This window comes from Vitis vinifera, chromosome 7 (genome assembly GCF_030704535.1).
Source record: "Vitis vinifera cultivar Pinot Noir 40024 chromosome 7, ASM3070453v1".
Classification (NCBI taxonomy): domain Eukaryota; kingdom Viridiplantae; phylum Streptophyta; class Magnoliopsida; order Vitales; family Vitaceae; genus Vitis; species Vitis vinifera.
Window position 1 is genome coordinate 17,295,636 of NC_081811.1, and position 14,633 is coordinate 17,310,268.

Below are 14,633 nucleotides of genomic sequence, written 5' to 3' on the forward strand. Positions count from 1 at the left end.
TGAGTAAACATTTCTACCATATTAATAAGAAAGTAATGATGTCCTAAAAAACACTTTTATTAAAGATGAAACTCATATACAATATAATTTAAAATAAACAATAATTCTCGACAAGCCCCTTAAAACAATAAACACGGGAAAATGCCAAGAAAAGGACCACCTATATTGGTCAACAAAGGAACTTTTCCTTCTGAAGTGACAACCATTCCCATTCATTATTTTTTGACCCACAGGTGAATAAACAATTCAAATAAACAATAATTCTTTGCAAGCCTCGTCAAACAATGCACATGGGAAATTGCCAAGAAAAGGGCCACCCATGTTGGTCAACAAAGGAATCTTTCCTTGTGAAATGCAACCCCCCATTCATTACTTATTGGCACCAATTTTCTTTGCAAGCCCCGTCAAACAATGCACATGGGAAAATGCCAAAAAATGGGCCACCCATGTTGGTCAACAAAGGAATCTTTCCTTGTGAAATGCAACCCCATTTATTACTTTTTGGCTCATTGGTGAACAAATGATTCTCGTTACATCTCGTAAAAGGATTAACGACTAATTCTAAATAAAATTTTTTTATACAAATAAATAATTAATATAATTTAGATTTTTTTTTTTTGGCCTCGGCCAATATATTTGAAGCTACTTAGATAACTAAAAAAAAATTAGTGATATGATTTAATTTTTGTTAAGAAAAAAAAAGCTTACTTTACCTTTTCAAACAAATACTCAATTAAAAAAATCATCAAATAATTAATATGTATTTTAAAATAATAAACATAACAATAATATTTTTATATATGGCTTTAATTTTTATGCATAATGATTTTTTAAAATAGAAAATTGAATTTATGTTATCATTTCCAAATAAATAAAATTTTGAAATCCACTTTGAGTATCAAATTAGATTTTAAATTACGAAAATAATCTCCTATGGTATTGCTACTTGGGATTTTGGCCAAACTTTTTTTACTCAATGGGTGAATACCAAGTAAGTTGCTATAATATTAGAAAAACCCAAATTAAAGTTCAATTATCTATAACGTAATATATATTTGAGTCACTAAGAGTTGACATGTGTTTATTTTTTACACTTTAGTTGTTATACCAATTGGGAAAGAAAAAAAAATTAAAGACAAGAATAGTAAAAGGAAAAAAAATGTACAAAATAACACTGAAAATTGCAAAAGCAAAAGTGTTGGTTGTTGAATACCAAATAGAAGAAAAATAAAAATAAAATGTAAAAGAGTGAAGGAAAGCTTCAAGAATGGGCTTACTGATTGAGGTAGGGTCTTGGCTCATGTGAACCCCACCTTAAATCAAGGGTAAATGGATACAACTAATGAGAAATAATTGAAAAAGGAAAAAGACATATTCTCATGTGAATGAATGCCAAGGTAGAAGACAAGAGTGTGAAAGCAAAAGGACAATGGTTGTTTTGTTAGACTTTAGAGTGCCCACCTTCCTTCCTAGAAATTTCTTGGTTCCTTCCTCAACTTCTAATTTTATGATTCCTTTTGATTAGAATCCGTTTTTTTTTCTCCAGCTTAAATACTTTACCTCCGCAACACCTTTCACAGAGGCAAAATTCAATTGAAGATTGTCTTATAGTTTTGACATACACGCAGCTTGGCTGGCAATGGCTTCCACAAGCGCTCAAATGGCATCTGATTCTTCTCCTTTCGACCTTAGATGGACTCATGACGTGTTCTTGAGTTTTAGAGGGGAAGACACCCGTTACGATTTCACTGATCACTTATATAATGCTTTGGTTGGAAAAGGCATTATAACTTTCAGAGATGAGAAACTTAAGAGAGGAGAAAAAATTGCGCCAAAGCTTCTAAATGCTATTGAAAAATCAAGATCTTCCATTGTTGTTTTCTCAAAAACTTATGCTGATTCAAGATGGTGCCTAGACGAGCTTGCAAAGATCATCGAGTGCAGCCGGAAATATAGGCAAATAGTATTCCCAATTTTCTACCATGTGGATCCATCGGATGTACGTAAACAAACAGGGAGGTTTGGAGAAGCATTCACCAAGTATGAAGAAAATTGGAAGAACAAGGTACAAAGTTGGAGGGAGGCCTTGACTGAAGCAGGCAATCTTTCTGGATGGCATGTAAACGAGGGGTAATTTTAATATCTTCTTAATTTTTAGCTTATATACCAATTATATTTTTCTGAAATAGAATAAATTAGTTGATTATTTAGAATACTTGATGCACGGCTAATAATCTCGTGACACACATGCCTCGTACTTGAATATTTCGAAATCCATATGTTTCCAAATATAAATATTTCATCAACAAATCTAAAAAGAAAAGTGTATGGTTTAGCTTTAACTGTGAGTTCTTCTTGCCCTTTGTTTGTTTTTTCTTTTTCTATTATTTTTTATGTTTTTTAGTATTTCATAATTTTATAAATAGGCATTCCCATATAAGATTTGAAATAAAATATAACACAATTTTTTAGAAATTAATTTAGAAGTAAAATCAATTTCTATAAAATTAAACAAATTGTTAGATCTATATTAATTACATAATTAATATCCACTTTAGGTTATTGAAAAACTTTGAGGTTTACATAATTCTATCCAGGATGGTTCCATAAAAGATGTTAAATATCCAATTTAAAGATTTAAATGCAAAATCAAACATCTTAGAGAAACATAATCAATTCATGATACAACATATTAATAACAAAAAAATAAACCATTAAGGTCCAAAATAGTGAAGAGTTTGATAAATTTGGTAATGGAAACCTTGAATATTATTATAATTTTTTTAATATATAATAATAATAATAAAAATTGATTTTTAATAAAATAAGTTATAAAAATTATAATATTTTATTTATTTATAAAATGTATTTATTTTAATGTAATTAAATATTATAAAAATAATTTTTAAATTTAAAAAAAAAATTTCAAAAAAATTCAAAAAAAGTTAAACATGGCAAGAAGTATGAAAAATTTGCATACCCATTCTCCCCATCCTAATTAATTTTTTCAATGGGACCCAATTCAAGTACATGGTATTAGAAAGCCTATCCTGCATACATTGACCTTATGTCGTTTCCACCAAACTACTAATAATTTCATTTTTCTCTACATTATACTCAAAGGATGATGATAAGGCCTTGAAATTTTGAATAAACAGGATAGGGTAGGGTTGGATTGCCGGCAACTCGTCCTGAACGGCAACTCGTCCTGGGCTACCATTCCTAATAATGAGCCCGTAGCAACTAGTCTAGAAGATAGAGAATCTGTGGAAAGGATTCCTAAAACAGGATAGGGTAGGGTCAAAAAAAGAATAATAAATATCCTAAAATTAAGGAAACCAATATTATTTCCTAAAACTAAGATAATAAAATATTATTAATATTTGATTGCTCTTAATTTATGGAAATATGGTCAGATTCCTATCTTGATTCTATATATCTGTTTAATTATTTTCATTTTGTCATCCTTGATTTTATGCATTCTGTCATTATTCCCATTTTGCCATTCTTGATTCTTAGCATATGCTTAATTATTTTCATCCTATCATTTTTAAGTCTATGCATCTAATAGTTGGATTTTTCTTTTGCAATAATTAAATTGTAGAAGTTATGAAACTCAACCGTGTGGTCAGTGGTGGAGTTAGAAGTTCATATTGAGGAGAGAGCGATATTTAAATTAAAAAATTTTTAAATGAATAAATATTAACCTATTTTTATATTTAAATTATAAAATTTTAAATTAAATCAATGGTAACATATTTTCATATTTTAAAAGGCTTGTATATATAACTTTTTAATGATAGGGTTAACTAAAATCATATAATATAGCCAAATGTTATAACAGAATTTTAACAAAATCTAACTTACTAAATTATAGGCATGATTAGATAAAAATTCAAATAAACAAAATATTTTAAAATTCTAGTAAATTTTTAATTTTTTACAAAAGTAATTTTTATTAGAAAATTAATTTGATAAATAAAAAGTATAAGTTTCACTAATCTTTATAGTTGAAACAAAATATTAAAAAGGATTTTCAAACAAGTGTTGTATATAAAATTTTGGAAGCTCTTTCAAATAAAAATCTTTTACAAAGATTTTATTTAAAATTTAAGTGAATTAAAAGAAATTTAGGGTAATTTTAATAGAAAGTTAACTAAATAGAAGTATATATAGTTCATGCTTTGATTTTTCTTTTCATTGTCTTGCATATATGATTCTAAAAAAAAGTGCTTAAATATGTAAATGAAATTTTAGTTGTTATTAGGACACCAAAAATCATCAAATTACCTTGATATTTCTTACCATTTATTGCTCCTCTCACCATATGTTCTTCTCTAACTTACTTCATAATTACTAGGTATGAATCAGAGCATATCAAGAAAATTACTACCACCATCGCCAATAGAATATTGAATTGTAAACCCTTGTTTGTTGGGGATAATTTAGTTGGAATGGATTCCCATTTTAAAAAAATAAGTTTGGGATTGCATATGGAGTCAAATGATGTTCACATGGTTGGGATATGTGGAATTGGCGGAATAGGTAAAACAACCATTGCTAGATATATATATAATCAAATTTCTCAGGGATTTGAATGTAATAGCTTCCTTGAAGATGCCAAAAAGGTTTACAAAAAAAAAGGTCTAGCTCGTTTACAAAAGCTACTTCTTAATGATATCCAAAAGGGAGAAAATTCAAAGATAAGCAACATTCAACAAGGAGCCCAGGTGATACAAAATAGTCTTTACCATCGAAAGGCTCTTATTGTTTTAGATGATGTTGATGATGATATGGATAATTTAGATTTTTTAGTTGGAAATCATGCTTGGTATGGTGAAGGAAGTAGAATCATCATCACAACTAGAGATAAACGATGCCTAACTATGCTTAATGTGAATTACGTATATAATGTTGAAGGACTAGATTCCAATGAAGCATTTGAGCTCTTTAGTCGACATGCCTTTCGATCAAATCTTCCAAAAGAGGATTTTAGAATTTTCTTAAATCCGGTGATAAATTATTGTGAAGGTCTTCCATTAGCTTTGAAAGTTTTGGGTTCTCTTTTATGTGGCAAGACAAAAGGTGAATGGACAAGTGAACTACACAAATTGGAAAAAGAACCTGAAATGAAGATTCATAATGTGCTTAAAATAAGCTTTGATGGATTAGACACTACACAACAAATGATACTTCTTGACATTGCTTGTTTTTTTCAAGGTGAAGATAAAGACTTTGCTTCAAAAATATGGGACGGTTATGAGTTGTATGGTGAAATAAATATAGGAGTTCTATTGGAGAGATGTCTTATAACTATCTCATACAATAGGCTACGTATGCATGGTTTGATCGAGAAAATGTGCAAGAAAATTGTTCGAGAACAACATGGCAAAGACACTAGCAAATGGAGCAGATTATGGAATCCGGATGATATCTATTATGCGTTTGTAAGTGAAGAGGTAAGAATCAACTATTTAAATTCAATAGCTTACTTAAGCTCTTTTGGGAGATAAAAGATTTAATAATTTTTTTTTCTTAAAAAATTAGGATTTTTACTATTTGCTTTCCCTGATTCTTCAATCTTGTTTTCCAGGGGATGGAAAATGTTGAAACCATTTCTCTAGACCTGTCTAGATCAAAAGAAAAATGGTTCAACACAAAAATAGTTGCTCAGATGAAGAAAGTGTTTCCCAAGATGAAGAACCTTAGATTGCTCAAAGTCTATTATAGTCTTGGTGATGCGCATGAAATGTCTCTTCCTAAAGACTTTGAATTTCCTCCTAATTTAAACTATCTTCATTGGGAAGATTTAGTGTCTTCATTGCTCAAAGTCTATTATAGTCTTGGTGATGCGCATGAAATGTCTCTTCCTAAAGACTTTGAATTTCCTCCTAATTTAAACTATCTTCATTGGGAAGGTTTAGTGTCTTTGCCTTCAAATTTTCATGGAGAGAAGCTTGTTGCAATCAACTTGAAGTCTAGCAACATAAAAGAACTTTTGAAAGGGGAGAAGGTATAATCATTATTTAATTTCTTTTTCTTTTTTTTTTTCATGCTAATTTTCAAGTTCATGGAAGGTTTTTATTTAAAAAAAAATGTATTTTGCTATAGTGTCTTGCAGAATTGAAGTTCATTGATCTAAGTAACTCACAACAGCTCATCAAAATACCGAAATTCTCAAGGATGCCAAAATTGGAGAAACTTAATCTTGAAGGTTGTGTAAGCTTCAGCAGACTTCATTCATCTATTGGTACATTTTCTGAGATGAATTTTTTGACAGAGCTTAATTTTAGTGAGAGTGGAATTAGAGAACTCCCAATCAGCATTGGGTCCTTGACATCTCTTGAAACTCTTAATCTCTCAAAGTGTTCAAAGTTTGAGAAATTCCCTGATATTTTCTTTGTGAATATGAGACATTTAAAGATGCTTCGGTTATCTCGTAGTGGTATTAAAGAACTCCCAACTAGCATTCAGTGCTTAGAGGCTCTTGAAAGTCTGTGGCTCAGTGGTTGCTCAAATTTTGAGAAGTTCCCTGAGATCCAAAAGAATATGGAAAATCTGCGTATTCTTGATCTAGATGATACTCTTATTAAAGAATTATCTTGCTTGATAGGTCATGTTCCCCGACTTGGATCCTTAAATTTGGGTAAATGCAAAAACTTGAGGAGTGTTCCAACCAGCATTTTACAGTTGGAATCCCTGCGCGTCTGCTCTCTCAGTCATTGTTCAAATCTAGAGATTTTTCCGGAGATCATGGAGGATATGGAACATTCAAAAGGCCTTTCTTTACGTGAATCAGCTATAACAGAGCTGCCATCATCAATTAGGTTGGACTTGAGCAATTGTGAGAACCTTGAGACTCTTCTAAACAGCATTGGTATGACGTATGTTAGTCATCTTGTTGTTCGTAACTGTCCAAAGCTCCACAAATTGCCCGACAGTCTGAGAAGCATGCAGTTAAAACAACTAGATGTAAGTTGTTGCAATCTGATGGCAGGAGCAATCCCCGATGATTTATGGTGCTTGTTCTCATTGGTAGAGTTAAATGTGAGTGGAAACAATATTGATTGCATACCTGGTGGCATCATTCGTCTTTCTCGGTTGCATACCCTTATCATGAATCACTGCTTGATGCTTAAAGAAATTCCAGAGCTTCCATCAAGTCTAAGACGGATAGAAGCATATGGTTGTCCACTCCTGGAAACTTTATCAAGTGATGCAAAGCATCCACTCTGGTCCTCTCTTCCCAACTGCTTAAAATCACACATTCAGGTATGAATTTTACATATGGCACTTATTTTATTTTATTTTTTAATGAAGGCATGAAATTTACATGCTATTTTTATACAGGACATAGACCTCCCAAAGAAGTCAGACTGGATGCGCAACCGTGTACATGTTATTATTCCAGGAAGTAGAGGAATACCAGAGTGGATAAGTCATAAGAGTATGAGAGATGAAATAACAATAGATCTCCCAAAGAATTGGTATGAAGATAACAACTTCTTGGGATTTGCTTTATTCTCTCATTATCCTCCAGTTGATGATGATCGTGTTTCATCTGATGGTCTTCGATTGTTGATATCCGATGGTGATCAATTTGGACACGTGGAGACGATAAATTTTATTCCGTATTGGAGTCTAGACATGAATAGCCTCAGATTGCCATTTGCAGATCCAGCATTGATGGTGGTCTATTTCCCTCAGATTGCCATTTCAAGTGAGTATCGATCCAATAGGTGGAACAAGTTTAAGACTAGATTTTCGGCCCTTCCCTTTCCGTATCGGGTCTATAATGCAGCTTTCAAAGTGAAAAGTTGTGGGATCCATCTCATATATGACCATGGCCAAGATCACCCTCAACAGAGCCTTCAACTATTCAATGTCAAAAGAAGCCATGATGATACAGAGGATCACCCACATGTCTAGTTTCCAGCTCCCTCCGCCAAGGTACATCTTTTTGCTTAAGGTTAAAATATTTATTAGAATTAGTGAAAAAGAAGTATCCAGACAACTTCTAATAAGGTTAAATGACCTCTTTTTTCTTTTCTTTTTTTCCTTTTCAAGCTTTGATTTTAACTATTTATTCATAACTATACCAAAATAAAAAAACTCCCTTTTTAAAAAATATGTGAGTATTTATTCTGGCTTATCTTTAAAATAAATTATTGAATTTAGAACCACGAAACCATATTTAAATTTTAAAAGTTAAAAGTATCAAACTTAGGTAAGTATAGATACTAAATGGATTTTATAAAATATTTATTTATTTTATTTTTAATTTTATTTAATGCTTATAAATTAATTTTATTTAAACCCTAATATATATTATATAAATAAATTCTTAAAAGTGGTCTTTTTGTATTTTATAGTTGATATTTTAGTAAATATTTTTTGAGGTGGGATATCTTCCATTTGATTTTGAGATTTATTAAATGTTTAGATTTTAAAATTTCATTGAGTAGTTATTAATTTATAAATAGCTACATAATTATTTAAATTATATTCTATATAATTTCTTTTATAAAATTTAATTTAAATTAAATATTTTATATTTTATTAAATAATTCTTTTAGGGGTGGTTGTTTTATAACTAAAGTTAAGCAACTAAGTTAATTAAAAATTTAAATATATATACATATATATATATATATATATATATATATATATATATATATATATATATATATATATATATATATAAGTATTTTAAAAATAATATTTTTATATATTTAAAATTTTAGATTCATGTTAACATAGTTTGATAAGAGATTAACAAGCTAGAACCATGTTAACAGGTTATTCTTCAACTTAACTCATTTATTAATGAGATTAAAGATTAAAGGAATTGTATTGTGAGAAAATAAAAGTTATATTTATATCAAATCATTTTGATATGATTATTAAATGAGTTATATTTGAGTTGAATAAATTTTAATATTCTTACGTTATATTTGGTTCCTAGAAAATTTGAAAGAAAATGTAAAGAAAAAAAACAAAGAAAAAAGTAAAAGGAAAGAAAAAGTGAAGAAAAAAAAAAAGATTAAAAGTTGATAAATTATTTTTAACTAATTTAAAGATTAAATAATTTTAAAATGCATATATTTTTAACTAGTTTTAATTATATTTTATTTTCTTTTATATTTTTGATAGTACAATCAAATATGTGGAAATCATTTTATTTCTTTAATATTTTTCGAGAATAAACATAACCTTAAAATAATTAAATGCTTCGAACAACCCTACAACAAATTTCATGTTTTGCTACCATAAATTTTTATGGGAAAAAGAAGATTTTTGTAACAAATTTTATTTTTATTGTAAAAAAAATACATTTTTTTTAGAGATGAAATTTATATTTATGGCAAAATATTATATTTAGCAATATCCAGGCAAAAAAAAAAATTATAAGATTTTGATATGAATTTTGTCCTGAATTACATCATAATCTAAGTTAAGCCTAATTGGAATTAATTTAATATTAATTTCACACTAAATAATTAAAGAAAAGAAAAAAAGGGGGTCTTAAGCAAAAAGGGGGTCACACCATAATATAATTTAATATACATATATATTTTTTGTATTTTTTTTTCCAAATTAGAGTCAACTTCCAAATATTGATGGGAAATTCTATATGAAATTTTGTTTAAGAACAATAAAATTAAAATAAATTTTAATTCTAAAATCATTCTGTTAGTTTTGATTTTTTTTTTTTTTCACATTATTGAAATGATTTTTCTGTTTCAGGCTTTCAGCGAAGCCTTCCTCTCTCTCCCATCAACTTTGGTTTCGGTCTCTCTTCTCGTCGTTGACGAATCACAAACCTCACCGGCGCAATGGGCAATGAAATATTCCTGTTGCCGAAAACGCTGATCGGTCGGAGATTAAAGCCCTAGATCAACCAGAATCTCACTGAAGAACCCTACAGAGAAAAGAGCATCCTTGAGACTTCGAAAACAAGTTCGAGGAGACATTTTGTTAGTTTTTTTACCTTTATTTTGTTCAATTTCCTGTGATAATCTGCCTCTGCCACTGATTTTCAGTGTGAAATTTACGTTTTCTAGGTTTAGATGTTCTTCCTTAGCTTGATTGAGCACACGCTGCAATTGCGGCCTCATCTTCTGGACCTTCCCCTCAATGAAGCCGTCAAAAGAGAGTTTGAAAGTCTCTTCTTAGACAAGGTCTGGAGATTGAGCATTATCTTTGCGTTTTTCATTTGTTGTTGAGATTTCGAAGCATTTAAGGGACTGAGAAGAATGTCTTGTGACGATATGAGGTGTACTGATGGTGGTTTTGTCTGGTGCTTCTATACTTAATCTAAAATTTCGTCTTCACACATTATCTATCTTGTTCTTTGATGCAAGTGTATTTCTGACAGAGTCTAATTATTATTTTTCCTTTTTATTGATGTTTGGTTTCACTCCTTAAACGGAAATGGAATGACTGTGGTTTCTTTCCTGGACTGCAGCCACAATTGATGATTTTGAGCGGATTCGCCCACAAGAACTGAATGAACAAAATATAGAAGCCTTAGTTTCTGAGAATAATCTGGTACTCAATCATCCTGTTTCATCTTTTCTTTCCTTTTCTTAACTTTTATATGTCACTTCAGTTGGTAATTTTCATTCTGGTGGAACCCTGATAAACCATTGATAATACCAAAAAGTATAATTGAAATCCTGGGAAACTATGAATTAGTTTTTAATGGTGGCAACAGAGGAGAGACAATGGGGAATTTTGTAGACTACATCTAGGTTTCAGGCATGAACTGCAGTTCTATGGGCTTGGTTCTACTTGTCCTGTACTAGAGTGAAGGTTCTATTTTTTTTTCCAATTACTGGATCAAATAGGACTTAAATAAGTGAAATTCGGGTGTGATAATGGAAGCAATATAGTTATTTAGTCTTTTCTTTCTTTCACTTCTGGGTCCCTGACAATGATATTCTTTGATGCAAAAAATGAAGATCCTTCCAGTCAATGATATGGATCTTGCATTGCACAGTCTTTTCAACAAATATGACAAAATGTCTTTCTATTCTTGTGTTCAATATAATCTGGAAGAGACACATGTAAGTACTCCATATTATGTCTTCAAATTTCTGTGACAATATCGCAGACAGTTTAGGTTGGTTTTTAGTTATACCACATCTATATGGTATTGAATTTGTTTTAATATAACAATTGTAAGTATATTTAGATGATTTTGAGTTGTTTGTGGATTTATCTGATGTATGTAGATACTATGCTTGTGTTCATGGTTGGTTTTTCTATTTGGGCAGAGTAAAATTGCTCATGATTCAAGATTTAATTCTTAAAGTTGGAGAGTGCTTGGAGGCAAGAAGCTTATTCTTATTCTCTTCTTTCCTTTTTTAATTATTGTAAGGGTTCAATATTTCCTAGAGTTGTCTAATCGTCTCCTAGGTGACTTCTTTCCCTTTCTGTAGGCATTATTAAGTATATATATAAGCAGTGATTTTAAATCTAAAACTTAATTATACTATTTGCCTTTTGAGTAGTTAGGATTAAGACTTCTTGAGTAAAAAAGGAATCTCTCTACTGTACTCTTTCTTCCCCACTCTTCCTTCCCCTTTAGGACATTGCTTTGCAGAAGTAGCATTTGTTATCTCACTGACACTTGGTGTGAACCTGCTGCCTGCATAGCTTGCCTATATAGGCAATATATAGAGTGATTTATCATAACAGGATTTATCACAACAGGTAGTTTCGTTTTATAGTGATTTCAAACACAATATATTTCTGAATTTTATTTTACCTGCTTCCTATTCCCGTTTACTCTTCCTTATGAGGTATACACCATTTGTCTCAACTTAAAACATGGCCTTCCATTGATATACAATAGTTTGGTTCATTGCAGTTGGTCCATTGATATAAAGTGTACCACCTTGCTGTAAATCGAGGCAACCATCAAAATTTTTAGCCATGTAAATGAAAATTTTGTATATGCCGTTCTATTTATGATGGATAATTGCATCCTTACACCTTATTGTTTCAGTTCATTTATAACATAAAACTCGGGTATGGTCAATGAACTCACTTCATGAATTTTTGGTAATGCCCAAGCTCAAGCTTGAGTTTTAAGTCAATTATATAGAGACTGAAAAAGAACACTACTGCTTAAACCTTAAATTTGAGCTAGGAAAAGCGTGAGCTTTAATTTTTGTTACATTGTAGACACTCCTAAAACTTGGTATTCTATTTCCAATGAAAAGAGACAAAAAGAGCACTACCATGCTGGAGCTTACTTTTTCTTAATAACTGGACTCACACATAAGCTGCTTTTTTCGCCCTAAATTCTGTATATTTAATTATCATGCAACAAGGCCAGAAATTACAAAGTAATTCCAACCATGGTTGTTTTTCCTTATTCATCTTCTCACATTTTCATTTTCAACCCAAAATAGCTAGAGGTGATTATCTTTTTTGATTGCTTTCTCTTATATCCAAACGGTATGAAAAAACTTCTAGGCTTGCAAATACTTCTCTAAAATCTAATTTATAGTACTATTGCTGACATGCTTTTGAACTATTCTTTCCCCTTCATTTTCCAATACTATATATTCTCTCTCTCTCTCTCTCTCTCTCTCTTTTTTTCTTTTTGATAAGAACAAAATAACTCCTTCACGATATGAGCCAACTGATGTTCCATTTTCTTTCAAAAATGGTTCCCTTAACAGCCATGCAAATTTTCTGCATAAAATAGACCATTTTCTTCAATATTGATTAGAAAGGTGAACTCCGGTGAAGTTTACATGTAAGGTGTGATCATATTATGAAGTAATTCTCTTTTATCTTTATTTGCTAACTTCTTATTGGCCTTCACTTTTAACTTCTGTTTATCTTTTTTTTCTTCTGGATTACAACCCCAAAAATCTGCCAACCTGCCTACAAAAGAAAAGAATTGTTTAGTGGAGCACATTGTGTGAAGTTCTATATTTGCTAATAAGTTTACTTCTTGTTCTTGTTCTGACTAGGTAAAAAGGGAAAAAGAAAAACAATTACTGAGGCATTTTTTTGTGGAGATTCTGGACAAGTGCCTCACTCTAGAATGATTGATTTGCTTCCTAGCTTCTTGCAAAATTGCATTACCTCTTTTGAAGTTGATGGTAGTTTATATCCTGCAACCTTTTATAGTTAAGGGCGAAGAACTATAATTGTTAGTAATAAAAAGATAACATGCAGAAACAGGAAAATCAGCTCAAACTAGCCCTACTAGCTCAAATCCCAGTCCTTAGCCCATTGACTCATATGATAGGCTTACATAATGTATCTACCTGCTACCTCAGACCTCAATGTTTGTTATACTAATGGGGTGCTTGTACTTAGACAAATGGAGTTGCTACTGTAGAAGCATGGTGGCTCAGACTGGTCTCAGAAACAACCCATCTCAGGATCAATTACCAAAGAGGAGGAAGAAGCAGTGGAGACCCTGTACACATTGGTAGGAATGTTCCCCAATAGTGATAAGACGGACAATAAGGGTGAATTGGTTGGCGAATCATCAGAATCAAAGCATTCAACTTTGCCAGAGGCGAGGGAGAGCCCTGGACCCGCATTAGGTCTCTTCTTGATTTGCTATTGATTGCCTTGTTGAGGCTCTTCTTTTGTCTTTATTTGCTTTTTTTAATTTTTTTGGGTTCTGGTTTGTTAAGATTTAATAGTTTATCTGATTCTGCAGTTTCATACTACCAAAGGCATACTGTCAAAGATAGTACAAAAATGGTATACATCTTTTCCTTGAATGGATTTTCCCATTTCATAATTTTTTTGGTCGTTGCTTAGAATGCAGAACATAGCTCTTGCATCTACTTCTGCATATTAATATTCTCATCATGCCTTAATCTTTGATTTTTGGTTGGAAGATCTGGTATTATGGCCAGGCTTGTCATCAACAGGGTTGCTTGGGACAGCAATTCATGGCCCTTCCTTGCAGTAATTTGCTTCCCTTCTCTTTGCTTCTCTCTCTCTCTCTCTCTCTCTCTCTCTCATCCTTCATTCATATTCGTGTTTCAGTTCTTCTAAAACTCAAGCTTGGCTAGATAATGCTACTGGCACTACATGACCTAGTTCATTTGGAAATGGTGTCTCAACCGAAAAGGTAACCACCACTTGCTACTCTAGCTGATGCTTAAAAGTTCTGCAATATGAGTATTCATTCCCTTGCAAGTTTTTATATATAATTTTTTTAAGCATTTGATTGAGTTTATGTTGTGTTATTGAGTGTACAGGTTTCTAGAGTTACAGTGCATAAAAAGCAATCATGGAAAAGATGTGCAGCTCATATGTTCACATAAGTCGTCTTATTTGGGATTTAAAAAATTCAGAGAGAAAGGAAAGGATTTCAATGCAGCGTAACCAATTGAGAACAGATGAAGAATCAAAGGAAGTAGTTTCTCTGGCAGGCAACAATCCCAGTGGCCTGAGAAATGGATTGAATGGAGTTGTTTCTGCTAACAGCATTGGTGGTTCAGCCATGGAGAAGAATTCAATTGAAGCTAGAAAAGGTATTTTTCTACAGCAGGGGCTCCATCAAGATCAGCAGCGGCCTCCTGCATCTGGGACCTACACTTCTCTTTGTCTAAGTACAGTAGCAACTCCATTTGACTAATGCTGGT

At 31.4% G+C, this 14,633-nt stretch overlaps 2 protein-coding genes across 15 annotated transcripts in view; both read left to right on the top strand.

Moving 5' to 3' along the window:
- Positions 1–14,633, top strand: part of LOC100245777 (disease resistance protein RPV1) — a 38,851-nt gene that overhangs the window by 23,764 nt on the left and 454 nt on the right. The window contains exons 1-14 of one of the 14 annotated variants that reach the window (XM_059738089.1): positions 1,439–2,130; positions 4,361–5,459; positions 5,594–6,013; positions 6,112–7,272; positions 7,351–7,950; positions 9,748–9,977; positions 10,065–10,181; positions 10,469–10,551; positions 11,280–11,334; positions 13,345–13,577; positions 13,697–13,740; positions 13,881–13,950; positions 14,032–14,116; positions 14,247–14,631. In XM_059738089.1, the coding sequence (XP_059594072.1) occupies positions 1,640–2,130; positions 4,361–5,459; positions 5,594–6,013; positions 6,112–7,272; positions 7,351–7,929 (3,750 nt within the window). In that variant the 5' untranslated portion in view covers positions 1,439–1,639 and the 3' untranslated portion in view covers positions 7,930–7,950; positions 9,748–9,977; positions 10,065–10,181; ... (5 more) ...; positions 14,032–14,116; positions 14,247–14,631. Of the gene's footprint in view, positions 1–1,438; positions 2,131–4,360; positions 5,460–5,593; positions 6,014–6,111; positions 7,273–7,350; positions 7,951–9,747; positions 10,342–10,468; positions 13,578–13,696; positions 13,741–13,880; positions 13,951–14,031; positions 14,117–14,246; positions 14,632–14,633 lie in introns of those variants that run through there. The other 13 variants (XM_059738100.1, XM_059738095.1, XM_059738088.1 and 10 more) reach the window with 13 other exon arrangements.
- Positions 1–14,633, top strand: part of LOC104878045 (disease resistance protein RPV1) — a 59,954-nt gene that overhangs the window by 20,637 nt on the left and 24,684 nt on the right. The gene's annotated exons all lie outside the window — the stretch shown is intronic.